The sequence below is a fragment of the Centroberyx gerrardi genome, chromosome 23 (genome assembly GCF_048128805.1).
Source record: "Centroberyx gerrardi isolate f3 chromosome 23, fCenGer3.hap1.cur.20231027, whole genome shotgun sequence".
Classification (NCBI taxonomy): domain Eukaryota; kingdom Metazoa; phylum Chordata; class Actinopteri; order Beryciformes; family Berycidae; genus Centroberyx; species Centroberyx gerrardi.
In genome coordinates this window covers 4,906,976-4,921,975 of record NC_136019.1, presented here as the reverse complement: position 1 = coordinate 4,921,975, position 15,000 = coordinate 4,906,976, and the positions used below count along the sequence as shown (strand labels likewise).

Genomic DNA, 15,000 nt, shown 5'->3' with positions numbered 1-15,000 from the left:
CCAGGAGGACCTGATCGACCCTGAAAAACAACATCAGAAACAACTTTGTTCAGATGCAAACAAAACTTCACTGACACAACAAACAATTTCATTTGTTCATTCAACAGAAATAAAAAAAATAAAAAAATACGTCAAAGATAAGAAAAAAAATCTGATGTGATGTTTTGGTAGGATCGTTCATCTCTGCTGTACCTCGTAGCCTCTGGGTCCGGGAGGGCCGAGTGGACCTGGCAACCCAGGGGTTCCAGGAGAGCCCTGTTAACACACACACACACACACACACACACACACACACAAACATCATGGACCAAATTTTATACAGTACAAACATACAAACCTCTCTAAAGATACGCATGCCTTTCGAAGTTCCTACTGTACAGAAGACTCTTTCCGGCAAAAATAAAGCTTGACTGCTGCTTGCCTAGTAAAACTTTTGTTAAAGTGCAATAAAGTACGTACAGAAAAGACAAAACTTTCCACGGATTTGCTGAGCTTTACATCGAATTCATGCTTTGCGTATGTTCTGATGAAGGTCAGTCAGACCAAAAGCTCGGCCATAATTGTGTACGTCTAAATGTGTGGAGTTCTTCTTTGTAGAGGCTTTTCCTCTGAAATAAAATTCTGGGGGAAACACTGCAGACTTTTTAAAGTAATTTTTGATGCAAGAAAATGGTAAAATTGAAAGATATTGAATATGGGTACAAATTCAATCAGTTATCGGCAGCTTCAAAACAAAAATGTTGGCCGGTAGACTGTCACAGTGTGGTAAAAGGAGAGTAAAAGCTGAGGAAGCTCTCCGTCTATCAGACTCACAGGGACTCCCGGCAGGCCAGGCAGACCCACTGCTCCTTTCTCTCCAAAGCGGTTGGTGGAGATCACGTCGCCCGGGTCTCCCTGTGGAGGAGGACACACAACCAGAACACACTCTCAGAGGAGCCAAGTCCTAAACATGGGAGGGGACTGAGAAACATTCAGTCAGGCGGAGACGAGCCGTTATATATATTTCTGTTTATTACACGGCTTTGCTGAATACCCAATTTTGATTGGCCGATGAACGCATTCTGAGGTCTGTTATTGCTCAACAACTGTTTCACAACTCATCGTATCACTCTGCAGTCAGGAAGTCTGGTCCATTTTGCTGATTTCCAATCAAACTGACTAGCGACACCTTGTGGTAAATGGACGTTACTGCAGGACTAGGTTTTTGGCAGAAGCTTGCAAGTCACTTTATGCTTCTAATAAAATTGTTTGAAATCAATATTTAATGTAAAATCATTGATGTCTTTGGTAGGTAGCTATGTAATAAACAGGATAATGAGCAGCGCTTATCAACAGCCAACACTGCTTTGCGTCAGGGTCTTGAATCATCCTGTTGGGACATTATTTTGCAATAATGACCAGCTCACTCTCAACAGCAGATCGTTTGTAAAGAATTTGCCTCCTGACAAAGTTAGACATGTGCCTTGAACGTTCATGACTACGATACAGTACAATATGACACAATACAATACCATACAAGTCTTGAAAGGAATAAGACACGTTAAATTCTTTGCAGAACGCTGCTGTTGAGAGAAACCTTGAGGCAGATACTGTAGGTGGATTACCAGAATCCACGGTTCTTCTAAACCACAAATGCAAGACTGTACGCTTACCTTTGGTCCTGGCAACCCAGGTGGGCCCTGCAAAGGAGAAAGAGAATGGAAAGTAATGAAGGAAAGGTTCAAAATCACGAGTAATCATTGTGGTAAAAAGGTACGATAAAACAGAAGATGTGGACCACAGAGAAATCTCGACTCACCGGTCGTCCTTCCAGTCCAGGAATCCCTGAACTTCCTGGGAAACCCCTCTCACCCTGCAGACCAGAAAAAGCATGAAACATGTTAAACAGGTAGCTTAAAAAACTTTTATTTCATCAGGTCATCTGGACTATGGACTGACGGTGTCCAAGTATGTCTGGAAGATAATGGTACTGTAATTTCTGCTGTGTTCTTACAAAAAGTGCACAACATATTAGAAACAACCTCAATATTGAGTTGTAAATCATTTTGTAGAATTTATATCTTATTTATCTGAAGGATAAACAGCTCAGACTATTTCAGGGAGAGAGCAGGTGTTCCAATTATTATTGAAAAATTAATGTACTGTACTTTAGATTGGAACATATCTGCTGTGTACTTAAACTGAGGTGATTATGTCCTCTAAAGTATTACAATTTTGCCAGCAAAGGCCTTAAGATATTCAGTTATAGCACTTTAATTATATTCCACAATGAGCTTTACTGTCATTTTTTCAGAATGTGTCATTTTTTTCCAAAAAAGCAGACATCTCTTTCACAGGTTACCTTAGTCCCATTGCAGCCCGCCGTCCCCCTCGGGCCCGGAGGTCCGTCCTGCCCCGGCAGTCCCTGGGAGACAGGAAGAGCACAGGAAATGACATCACACATAACGTAAAGGTAGGAAGAAACGCTGTTTGGTTACGGCTGAAGCAATGGTAACTGTTTAGAGAATTTACACTGTGTCAAGGGCTGAAAAGCACTCATAGAATATCCATGATAGTCCAGTATAGATTTATAAATGGAGTAATTATTTCAGTAGGATTTGAGATGCATCCTTGGGAACTCACTGGAATTCCTGGCGTTCCTGGAAATCCTGGCAATCCAGGAGGTCCCTATTAGTGGGAAAAATAAGAAAAATAAATGAGTCATCGATAAAAAGTTGCAGCGTTTTATAGCGCAGAATCATCAAACACATAAATCTATTCCTTCATTCCTTCATGACTCTGTTTGAGTTGAGGTGAAATGGGGACATCTGCTGGTCAGAGGAGGTTATTACAACACAAGATCATTCAGTATTGAGACAATTCACCCTGCTGATCCAAGAGGAGAAGACAACACAAACGAAACTAAACGGTGCTGTCTTACTAACCCATGGGATTAATGTAGATGTGGCAATATTAACAAAAAAATATGTGGAGCAGGTTAGAGTGTGAAAATGGCTCTTGAGTGAAGTGTAACTCAAAAACTAACTGAGAGAGACAGAAACGATTAAAGAATGAGTGATTTACTTACTCTTATTCCTTTTGGACCACCTGGTCCTGATGGTCCATCACTACCCTGAGAGAGAGAATGATAGAGAGAGAGAGAGAGAGAGAGAGAGAGAGAGACAGACAACATAATGAACTGGATTAGTCTAATTATCTTCAGTCTACAATCCTGTAAAATAATCATCATCATGCATTACCTTTAATAAGAGTATAGTAGACGTACCATCTCTACCCCAGCCCCTTAATGAAGTACCCCTCAACCTACAATCTCTACCCCGATCCAAAGTGAGATACCCCTCAATGTATCCTCTCTAGCCCAACCATAAATTGATACCCCTAATCATATCCTTAAAGTGGATTGTCCCTCAAACTATACTTTCTGCCCCAACCCAAAGTGAAGTCGGCCTACCCCAGAACCTATCCTCTCTACCTCAATACAAAGTCGAATACCCCGTAACCTACTGCATCCTCTCTACCCCAGCCCCTGAATGAAATATCCCTCAACTTACCTTCTCTACCTTCCTTCTCCCCCCTAGTCTGTTAGAGTAAAAACAAAAGTCTTTCGCCTGACCTGAGCGGAGGCCGATGCAACTCGCAACTTGTCTCCACTTTATGGCTCCTACTGTAATTCATGTAATTCAGTTACCCCCTAATCCCTAATTAGAGCAGACTATCCACCAACCCTGGACCCCCAACATACCTTCTCTCCTCGTGGGCCAATGGGCCCTTCAGGCCCGGGGAACCCTGGGACTCCTGGCTGGCCGGTGAGACCAGGGAAACCCCTCTCTCCCTGCACAGGATGACACAGATTTACTGTCAGTGTTGGCCTTGTAACCCAGGAGTGGCAATATGTTGTGGTTTATTATTGAGGCTTTGCAGCTGCATCACAAATCTAGCAACCACATCTGGTGCCACCATGGAGGTCCAGTGGAGAATTGGCTGTGTGAAGATATGGCTAAACATACAGCAACAAAAAGAAAAAGAGAGAAACCTGAAAAAGATTGTTGTGGTGTGGGTGTAGATCCAATTAGTAAAGTTATAAGTAAAAGTGAGTAGTCTCAAAAGTCTGTTTAAAAATGTGGGTTATTGTGACAGTTTTGTCTTTGTTAGCTAGCTAACTAGCCAGCAGACTAATTTAGCAATGCAACCAATGTTAATGTTAACATGCAAGTATTAGCCACTAGCTTACTAGATATGCAAGCTACAGTGCAAATCAAATGTGTTAGCAAGACAGTGATGGTTAGCTGAGCAGATACTATGGTTAGCTAGCTAACAAGCTGACATTATCTAAACACTAAATCAATCAGTGATGAAATTATCAGTTCTCAGTCAAAAACAGCAAAGAAATTAACCAAGTCTATTCAATTCTGTTCAGATGGACAAGTTGTATGTTTAAAAACACAACTAGCTGTTTTCAGCCACTGTTGCCCAACAGCTGAGGTCTTCCAATATGGCCGCCGAGGGGTGACGTCACCTGAAAACCTTCTATACAACAGATAGTTTCAACCAAGTAATCTGATTGATCAATGATGCATTACATGCTGATAATTCCCATAAAGGAAGCAAATCAGCTATCTTTCTTGCTCTCTAATTTTAATTTGCATGTATGTACACCACTTTGAAGAAAACTTTATACTACATGAGATTACATTAGATTAGATTACATTACATTAAATGAGATTACATTGGATTAGATCACATTATGTTAAATGAGATTACATTAGATTAGATTAGATTAGATTACATTAGATTAGATTAGATTAGATTACATTAGATTAGATTAGATTACATTAGATCAGATGAAAACACTCAAATGGACAGTTCCAACACTCAAGTAGACAAGACAAATGAAATAGAAATACAGTTTACACACACTTTATACCATAATACACTTTACTAATCGCAGAGAGCAATTGGTTAATTTAATTTATATTACTTTTAATTACTTATTATATTACTTTTTCCCAAAAATCTGTCTCAGCAACATGTTGTGACAATACAGTGTCTGTTGATATTACAGCACACAGGCATAGTGCACTAACATAAAATGTGTTGTACAGAAACATGAAACTGAATACATTGTGTGTGTGTGTGTGTGTGTGTGTGTGTTGTGTATCATTTGCTTACCTTGGTTCCTTTTACTCCACTGCAGTCACACTTGGATCCCACACATCCATGGCAAGCCTGTTGGAAAAAGAGAAAGAGAGAGAGATGAGCATGTGTTGTTAAAAAAACCAAACTAAAAAACTGTATGTGGAGCGTTTGGATGTGTGCGTTTGAACAAAATTCCCTAGATAAATGAAGACAAAAAAGCTGAAACATCATGACTTTTTGTGTGTTTTTGCTTGCATCTCCTTGGTTAGTGCATTTTCTCTCATTTCAGTGAAAGCTTTCATCAGTGAAAGCGACCGTTATCCTGAAGACATCCCACACCTTTATTTCACTCCACCAGCACCACTCACACCACTAGAGGGCGCTCAGTTATTACACTATGTCCCTGCTGCATGCTACAGCTAGCATTCCTTCCCACAGACTGGAGGAAAAACCACTGGGTTCTCCTGCAGGTTTGTTTGGTGATGAGAAGACGAGTGCAAGGTCAGTGAAGCCCAAACAACAGCTTCATCTCCAATACAAGCCGTTTATCTCAAATAAAACAAATTGATCTCCAAGAAACACTTCAACTTTCTCAGCAAAGACGGCCAATTACTTGTGGAAGTGCTAGTTCCCCCCTCTCTCTCTCTGAGGCATAAAGAGTGAGAAAATCCTGGAAAAGAGGGATGGAGGCCACCAGACATCGGAGAGGAGGGAGGGATGGAGGGATGGAGGGAGGGAGGGAGGGGAGTGCCAAGCTGTTGATTAACTTTTCCCATGCTTGTTGACACAGCGAATGCCAGACGGGCATCGATTGCACGCATGCCAGGCAGTCAGGTTGTGAGAAAGTGAGAGAAAAAGAGAGAGAGAGAGACAGAGGATGAGAGACAAAAAAAGAGAGAAAGAGAGAGAGAGAGAGAGAGAGAGGAGAGAGAGAGAGAGAAAGGCCAGACAGGCAGACAAGTCAGCACTTCTATGTCTGTACCCACTGTGCGTGCGGGTGTATGTGTGTGTGTGTGGGTGTGTGTGTGGGTGTGTGTTTCAGATTATTTTCATGGTATTTCTGTTTAACTAGACAGTGTACAGTGTAGTAAGACGGGACAGATGGGAAAGAGAGGGAGAGAGAGAGAGAGAGAGAGAGAGAAAAGGGGGGATGAGGTGACAAAGTTCATGGGTCAGATTCAGAACCGTGACGTTGGAAGTACACAGCTTGCATCTTTGGTTCCCGTAGCGGGGTCCTTCAGGAGAAATTTGGGGCACCCCGACAAATGACATCAGTGTTTCAACACAGACTTTACAACAACCATGAAGGAGCTGCTTCAGAAGAAAAGGAAAGATATTTAAAGAGCAACTAAACCCCAAACCCAAATCTGTGCAAAGTCTGACATCTACTGGTAAAAAAGCATGATACTGAAATGGCCTTCTGCTATTGGCTGATCCACCTGTAGTTCTCTATAGAAGGTGACAAAACGATCTGGCACCAAAGATCATTAGGTTTGGTGTTACTCTAAAAAAAACTAACATGGCTGACTCCACTAAAGTCTGCAGATAAACTCCTCGATCTGTCGTTTCATAATACATAACTACATATATCTTATTCACAACCCCTCTTTGTATTCTAGTTACACACTTACAACACTTACACATGCAAAGGTAGTGATCCATTTCTGTGTTTCAATTCAGGGGGGGGGAGACTATCCAAAAGTGCTACTCGGAAAGTAAAATGTATTATTTAATTTAAAAAAAGTAAAGGTAGTCACTTTCTCTCACTAACTGGGGGGTAACTCCGAAAAAATCTGATCAGTTTGTGTACATAAAGACGTTTGGGAACCATCGGGACGATCCCAGTATGTGTGTGTGTGCCTGTTCATATTAAGTTACAGTAGACGCCTGTATGTGTGTTTTACCACTGTGTGTGTGTGTGGAGTATCAGGTTCACTCTCACTGACAACTTTATATCACCGTGACCTTTGACCCTGGAAGGGATCCTACAGGAAGGTGAAAGGACTCCAAACAGACCACATTAACCAGCTAGTGGGTGTGTGTGTGTGTGTGTGTGTGTGTGTGTGTGTGTGTGCGCATAGAGTTGATGTATAACTGCAGGATAATGTAATGTAAAATCATGTAAAATCATGTAATAACTTGTCAAAATGTCATAAATGTGCCACTAAATGGATTGAAAATGTACTATAGTAAAACTTGTTCATGTAATTAACTGCTGGACATTATTACATTATTACATTACCTGCCTTTATTACTTCATAAGGGTTGTAATTTAACTGATGATGCAATAATAATACTGACTAATAATGAAATAACTTACAATAAGAACAAGAAGAACGTAATAATTGCAATTATTTCATTATTAGTCAATTTTATTATCATCAATTAAAAATGTTACAGCCCTTATGAAGTCATAACTGCTGGTTAATAATAGTAATAATGTGATTTTACAACTTGCCCGATGAGCTTAGACTTCTTGTCTTTTATATCTCTTCTTAAAATCATTTTTTTTCCTGTAATAACTCTTAGATTCTTCATTTTCTTGTCATTATTTATTATTGACTAATTTATTAGAGCAATTTTTATATAATCTGTTGTTTTGATGTAATGTCTTTTTATGCTCTGTAAAGCACTTCGTAATCTTTTTTTGAAAAGCTGCCATCAGATAAAGTTATTATCATTACATGTGGGACATTCCTGTGTGTATATACAGTATAGGCTATATATGTGTGTGTGTGCATTGGTATACATTACATTTGGCACATTCCTATGTGTGTGTGTGTGTGTGTGTGTGTGTGTGTGTGTGCCCATGCCTGTACAGGATGTGTCTACAGTTATAAAGCAGGTGTTAACCACAGACTGACAGACTGTTAACATTCTCTACACCGCACAGATCTCCATTTTGAACGTTTACGTCATTTCTATCTTCCTTTGAAGCTCAGCGGATGGAGCAAGGCATCGCCGCTGCCAGGGGTCGAGGGTTCGATTCCCTCTGAGGCCAGAGATGAATCCGCTCATGACACCGTGAGGCGCTTCGGACGAAAAAAAAATCCACCGGATGTTAGTGGCAAATACAAAAAGTGTGCAAACTATTCGCTAGACCGGAGAGTAGTGGGGTTAAAGGCAAGTTAGACACTGACTCACACACACACACGCACATGCCTCAATACATTTGCACATGGGTTGTCAAGTGTGTGTGTGTGTGTGTGTGCGTGTGTGTGGAGGTGTTTTTACAAGCCCTGGATCTCCAGATTAGCCTCTGGTCTGCTTCAGCTCAATGCAGTCTGCTCTCCCACGCCCAGGCCTCCAGCTCTCCCTCCACTCCCCTCCCTCCCTCTCCCTCTCCCTCTCTCCCTGTCTTGTCTACACTCATCCCTCTTTTATCACTCTTTTATTTGTTTAGACCTTTATTTATCCGAGGGAAGCATGAAATGGCACACTTGCTGCTACCAGGCTTTGGTGCGGTCACGCTCGGAGGTTCCCGGTGCGACCGCGGACCGGCAGCTCGGGGGTTCGGGGGTTCGGGGGTTCGGGGGTTCGGTGCCTCGGCTCAGAGGCACGCCGGCAGGAGAGACAGAGGGAGCGGGACGGCCTGTCTCCTTCACCTCGCCTGTCTAGATTCAGGGATGTGAGCTCGCAACTTTGTGGCAACAAGCACACTTCTCAAAGCTGCTAGACTGCCTCTGGCTCTCTAAGATAGCGCTGCGTTCACGTCATATCGGATATGCCGTAAATACAAACTTCTGACTGGGGAGAACTAGTGGTTATTATAAGTAGGACGTGTTTTGTACGCTTTGATTTCTCCCACTCGGTGTCACTAATTGCCAAAGTGTGTCAACACAGGCAACAAACATAGGGAATCCACCAATGACGGAAGTCCAAGGTATTAAAAATCTAAATCATCAGTTATATTCACACTAACACAATCAACCCTACTCATGAAAAGTGAGCAGTATCTGCTGTAGTTCATTTATGGTTCATTTTAAATTCATAAATAAAAATCTGTGTAGAAACAGAAGCAAATGATAATGTAATAACTTGTCAAAACTGTTAATGTAATAAATTGCCAGTCAATAACATCACATTATTACAACAGCTGGCGTTTATTACTTCATAAGGGGTGAAACATATTTTTAACTGATGATGTAATAATAATATTGACTAATGATGTATATCTTGTAACTCATTATTACATTATTAGTCAGTGTTATTATTAAATCACCAGTTAAAAATATGTTACAACCTTTATTAAGTAATAATTACTGGTTAATATAATAGTGTGATATTACATTATATTAACAGGTTTTATTACATTTTTGATCCATTTAGAGCATCATTTTATTACACTAAGTAAGTTATGACATTATCCGGAAGTTATGACATTATCAATTCCTACAAAACGAGTAAGAGAAACACTATTCTGTTATTTTATGGTTGTGTGGGAATATTATTATGCTGCGGTGCTCTTTACTGCAAATCTATTGCCCTCTGGGGTTAAATAAAGACTGAACTGAGCTTGCTTGGTGTAAAAAACTACCTGCATAGTAAAGCCATATCCTCCTAACCTCCCTCCCTCTCTCTCTCTCTCTCTCTCTCTCCCTCCCTCCCTCCCTCACCCTCTCTCTCTCCCTCCCTCCCTCACCCTCTCTCTCTCCCTCTCTCCCCTCTCGTTTACCCCTGCAGCAGTATTGACGGGGCATGTAATCCACTTAGAAAGGTCAGTGAGCTCCAGATATTTGCCCGACTCTCCCTCTGTCTGTATCGCTCTGCCTCTCACACACACACACACACACACACACACACACACTCTGTCTCTCTCCCGACTCTCTCTATCATTCCTCCACCTACTCTCTCTGTCTGTGCCGTCTCTCTCGTTTCTCCCTCTTCCCTCTCTCTCGCTTTCCTAGCTCTCTTTCGCTCTTAACGGATTTTGCTGGCTGTTTGGAAAGCAGCGGCAGTGCGGGGCCTTGAGTTTTCGCGTTACTATTTTTAAATGAGAAGATTTTGAAATCTGTTCAAAAAAATGGGGGAACATCGGGAGAAATGACACAGCGGGAGAGGAGAAGGAAAATCAGTCGTCTCTGGAAAGGGTTGGCAAGCAAGATTTAGTGTCCAGTAAGGTGTCAATCACAGAAAAGTAAATTTAATTTCAAACTAGTCTAATCTTTCTGCCACTCAAGCAGCAATGACATGGCTGCAAGGAGGTTAAAAAAAACACGATTTGAATAGGAAACAAAGCGCATAAAGAGAGAGATGTAAAGAGTGAGAGGAGAGAGAGAGGTGAGAGGAGGTGAGGATGAGGTAAGGAGGAAGAGGAGGAGGAGAGGAGAGGAGAGGAGGGAGGGAGGGAGGGAGGGAGGGAGGGGAGGGGAGGGGAGGGGGGGGGGGGGAGCGGAAGGCATGCACCCGGGGATTAGACTGGCGAGACTGGAATTCCCCAGCTCATCAAAGACTGATGATTAGACACCTATACACTGCCCTGCCCTGGTTAGAACACACACACACACACACACACACACACACACACACATACACACTCATGCATCCAAGCAGCATGGAAACAGACACACGCATACTGTAACTGCACAAATACACTCATTAATGCATGAGCGTATGCATGCACGCACACACACACACACGCGCGCGCACACACACACACACACACCTGTGAAAATCCCTGATTTAACCACAGCACCACAACTAATAGCTTCTCCTTTTCAGCGCTGATCGCAGCTCAGCGTGACTGGCAGTCAGCAACCACAACCTCAAACTAGAGCCAGCATGTTCACACACTGACTGACATGCTGCTGACAAGGCAAGAGCACACACACACACACACACACACACACACACACTGGCATAGATGCACAAGCACACATGCAACAAGCACACAGATGCACGCTACAGTAGATGCAGGCAGACAAAAATACTAATTAGACATTTTGCTGCTTCAGTTGGTGTGCTCTAAGTCTAATCCGCAATCTGTTATCAATATCACTGTGTGTATATGTATGTGTGTGTGTGTGTGAGTGAGTGAGTGAGTGAGTGAGAGAGAGAGAGAGAGAGCATGTGTCTGTGCATTCCTGTGCATGCAGGATTAGGTAGTAACTAAATACTTGTAACGGCGTTATGTACTGTAAATAAAAAAAAGTAACTGTATTATGTTACATTTCCAAAAAAAAAAAAGTATTTTGATTACAATTACTTGTGGAAAATGAGAGGATTACTTCTTGGAATACTTTTAGAGTGAAAGCGAAAGACTCAGACGGCCATTTAAAAAGTGTCAGTTGCTCTAAATCTTTATAGAATGTGGCACAGAAGAAAATTTGTGTTCGCATGTAAACCTGAAATAAATTTCCCAAACTTTGTAATTTTTCAGCTTTTCTTATCCATATCTTTATACCTCAAATATGGCAAAGTACTCTGAAAGTAACTGAAAATAATCAGAATACATTACTGAGTTTGGATTATGTTAACAATTGAAGAGGAATACATTTTTAAAGAAACCTATCCATCCCTGTGTGTGAGTGTGTGTGTGTGCTTGATTCTATGTATTGTATACCTAAGTGTGTGTGTGTGTGTGTGTGAGTGTGTGTGTTTGCCCTGTTCAGTCCTTTCATCGCGGCTGGACGTTTACTGCTCCAAGGGCGACAACCAAGACAAATATTTTCACTTCAGGAAAAATCGGACTTGAGTTTTGACCGAGTGGCTCTTTAGACGAGGAAGACCCCCCACTGATGAACCCCATGTGTCACACACACACACACACACACACACACACACACACGAACACACACACACACACACGTGCCTCACCCCACAGAGCCATGATCCAGGAATTCCACTGAAACTCCCAGGAATTCTCTTTCTTCTCAATGAAGAAATTTTCTCTCCTTTCTCTCTCTCTCTCTCTCTCTCTCTCTCTCTCCTTCTCTTCTCTTTTAATTTCGTCTAATGAACTTTGACCCCGTGGCCTCCCACTGACAGATACCTGCAGGGAGAACACTTAAGGATTTTTGGGGCACCAGATAGTTCTTTTTTTTTAAGTAATTATTCCCTGTTTGTTTCGACCCAGTTGGAGTGCCAGATGGGCGGGGTTTACAGCATTGGGATAATCCACACTGTGTGTCATTAATACACAGAAACCATAACATGAAGAAGATTCTCACTCTGTTGCACAGGTTGGCTCCTCCTTTTCTTTCTTTTTGTGAATGAATAAATCAAGAACAGGTGTGTCTGTTAACCCGGAACATCAAGTATCAAAGATAACACAGAACAGAAGAACAGTGTGTAACATGGACTTTGACAAAGACAAAATATCTAAATGTTTTAACAATAAAGAGAGAATGCTGCAGTCTGTCTTTGGGAGTTGCTGTCTTCACTAGAGCTGCAACGATTAATCGATTAATCGATTAGTTGTCAACTATTAAATTAATCGGCAACTATTTTGATAATCGATTAATCGGTTTGAGTAATTTTTTAAGAAAAATAAGTCAAAATTCTCTGATTCTAGCTTCTTAAATGTGAATATTTTCTGCTTTCTTTACTCCTCTGTGACAGTAAACTGAATATCTTTGGGTTGTGGACAAAACAAGACATTTGAGGACGTCATCTTGGGCTTTGGGAAACACTGATCGACATTTTTCACCATTTTCTGACGTTTTATAGACCAAACAACTAATCGATTAATCGAGAAAATAATCGATAGATTAATCGACAATGAAAATAATCGTTAGTTGCAGCCCTAGTCTTCACTGACTGAGAATCTTCTTCATGTTACTGAGACTTTGTGACCAGCGCCCCTGTCCCACGAACAACCGTTTTTGGAACAATACTAGATATCATTAGCTCCATTTACATATTATCGAGGGAAAACCTTGTAACTCCAGTTTGGGCGATTTTCAGGTTTTAACTTTAATTGAAGGATTACATTCTCTATTTGGGCTTATGAAACCTTTCTCACAACCAATTAGATAAAATCAAAAATGCGTTGTCATCAAGCTAAAATACAATATACAGATATATATACACAGATACAAGGTTTTCAACCGACAACAGTGGCATAAAATGATGATTCCAGTAAACAGATGTGATCCAATTCAAGGCTTTAATGAATGAACTAAGGCTGCGTTCAAGTCAGAACTGAGCCTGTGGTGTAAACGCAGCCTAACATATCAATGCTGATTCAGTTGCTGTGAAGAAGCTGAGGTCAAAGGTCACGTGACGGCGCTCTAATGCTCTACTGCTGTATGATTTCCATCTCTGACCCCATTCAAACTCTCATTACAAGACTGGAGTAGATACTGAACTCATGTGAGCAGCGCAACACATGTTAAAGCTACTAGCTTAATGGCAGCCTGCAGAGAATGCTTGGCTCCTGAAAAGGCAGGAGGGATACATAAACACACACGCACATGCACACGCACACACACACACACACACACACACACACACACACACACACACACACTTTGGATTTGGATCAGAGCCATTAGTAAGAACAGAAGGTTCTGTGTAAAAAGCAAAGAGGAAAACATACTTGACCTGGAAATATTCAGGATCTGAGTGTCTCTCTCTCGCTCTCCCTCTCTCCCACACACACACACACACACACACACATGATTTCTCACAGCCTCTCTCTCTCCCTCTCCTCTGTCTCCTTCCCTCCATCTGTAAAAACCACCTACGTCGGTCTCCCTTTACCCCTCTTTCTCTTTCATCTCTCACTGCATTTTCCTTCCACTTGCACTGAACCATGAACAGTGTGTGTAACGACTAGCTGAGTGAGCAGGTGTGCGTGTGTGTGTGTGTGTGTGTGTGTGTGTGTGTGTGTGTGGGTGGGGGGGGGATTGTCAGTGTCGTAGGGGATTGAACCTGTGTCCTTTCAGTTACGGGACCATTTGTATATGTATATATATGTATAGTATAAAACGCCTTTTTCAAACTAAATGAAGGAAACTCACTCTCTCTCTCTCTCTCTCTCTCTCTCTCTCTCTCTCTCTCTCTCTCTCTCTCACACACACACACACACACAGTTTCTCAGAGGGAGTGTTTCGGTATGCAAAATGTTCTAAACTAGATGATCCAGGTGGGTCTTTATCTAAACAGGCTCTCTGAGGGAGGTAAACACACACACACACACACACACACACACACACTTCCTCCCTATTTGAGTGCACCGAGTGTGAGTGCATGCATGTAAGCACGAGTGAACATGTGCGTGTGTGTGTGTATGTGTGTGCGCGCGTTTGTAAGCATATACGTGCATGATTGACTTTGTGTGTGTTCGCATGCATGAGCCAGCGTGTGTGTGTGTGTGTGTGTGTTTATGTGAGTGTGTGTGTGTGTGTGTGCCTGCGTCACAAATGTTCTGTGTACCTATGGGAATAGAGTCAGGAGTGAAAACAGGAATGTGTTTAATCATTCCGAATGAACAGAGAAGCAAAACACCGGCGGCAAAACCTTATTTCTTCCATCAATTCCCCTTCCACCGGTCCAGGAAGCCTCAGTGAAAAGTTTTGTTCCGACACAATAAAGCTGACAGTTGAAATGACTGCTGGAGGGAAAGCAGGATGCATTATGGGTGACAATTAAAGTCATCTTAACACCTTTTGCTCACCAAATAGCTTTTGGTGTTGGAAATATTTTTCATACACTACCAGTCAAAAGTCTGGACCCACCTGATTGAATGTTCTGTGTTTTTTATTCTCTTAAAGCCATTTTGATCTAAAGGCTTCTGCTTAAATGCTTGAAATGTGTTTCTTAGACAAATATAAACAGTGAAGTTGATCCTATGTATGAATTTCTTTCCAAAGCCTTTTGCCTTTCCATCAAGGCAAAGGGCGGCTGCTTTAAAGAATCTAA

The 15,000-nt window shown here is 41.7% G+C and overlaps 1 protein-coding gene across 1 annotated transcript in view; it reads right to left on the bottom strand.

The window, feature by feature from the left end:
* The window catches only part of col4a5 (collagen, type IV, alpha 5 (Alport syndrome)), a 67,944-nt gene that overhangs the window by 33,655 nt on the left and 19,289 nt on the right, over nt 1-15,000 (bottom strand). Inside the window, exons 2-11 of the mRNA XM_078291573.1 lie at nt 5,170-5,226; nt 3,743-3,832; nt 3,068-3,112; nt 2,623-2,667; nt 2,342-2,404; nt 1,799-1,852; nt 1,653-1,679; nt 814-894; nt 193-255; nt 1-20 (exon numbers count right to left, since the gene is read on the bottom strand). The exon at nt 1-20 is cut by the window's left edge and continues 16 nt beyond it. Coding sequence (XP_078147699.1) covers nt 1-20; nt 193-255; nt 814-894; nt 1,653-1,679; nt 1,799-1,852; nt 2,342-2,404; nt 2,623-2,667; nt 3,068-3,112; nt 3,743-3,832; nt 5,170-5,226 — 545 coding nt within the window. The remainder of the gene's footprint in view (nt 21-192; nt 256-813; nt 895-1,652; nt 1,680-1,798; nt 1,853-2,341; nt 2,405-2,622; nt 2,668-3,067; nt 3,113-3,742; nt 3,833-5,169; nt 5,227-15,000) is intronic.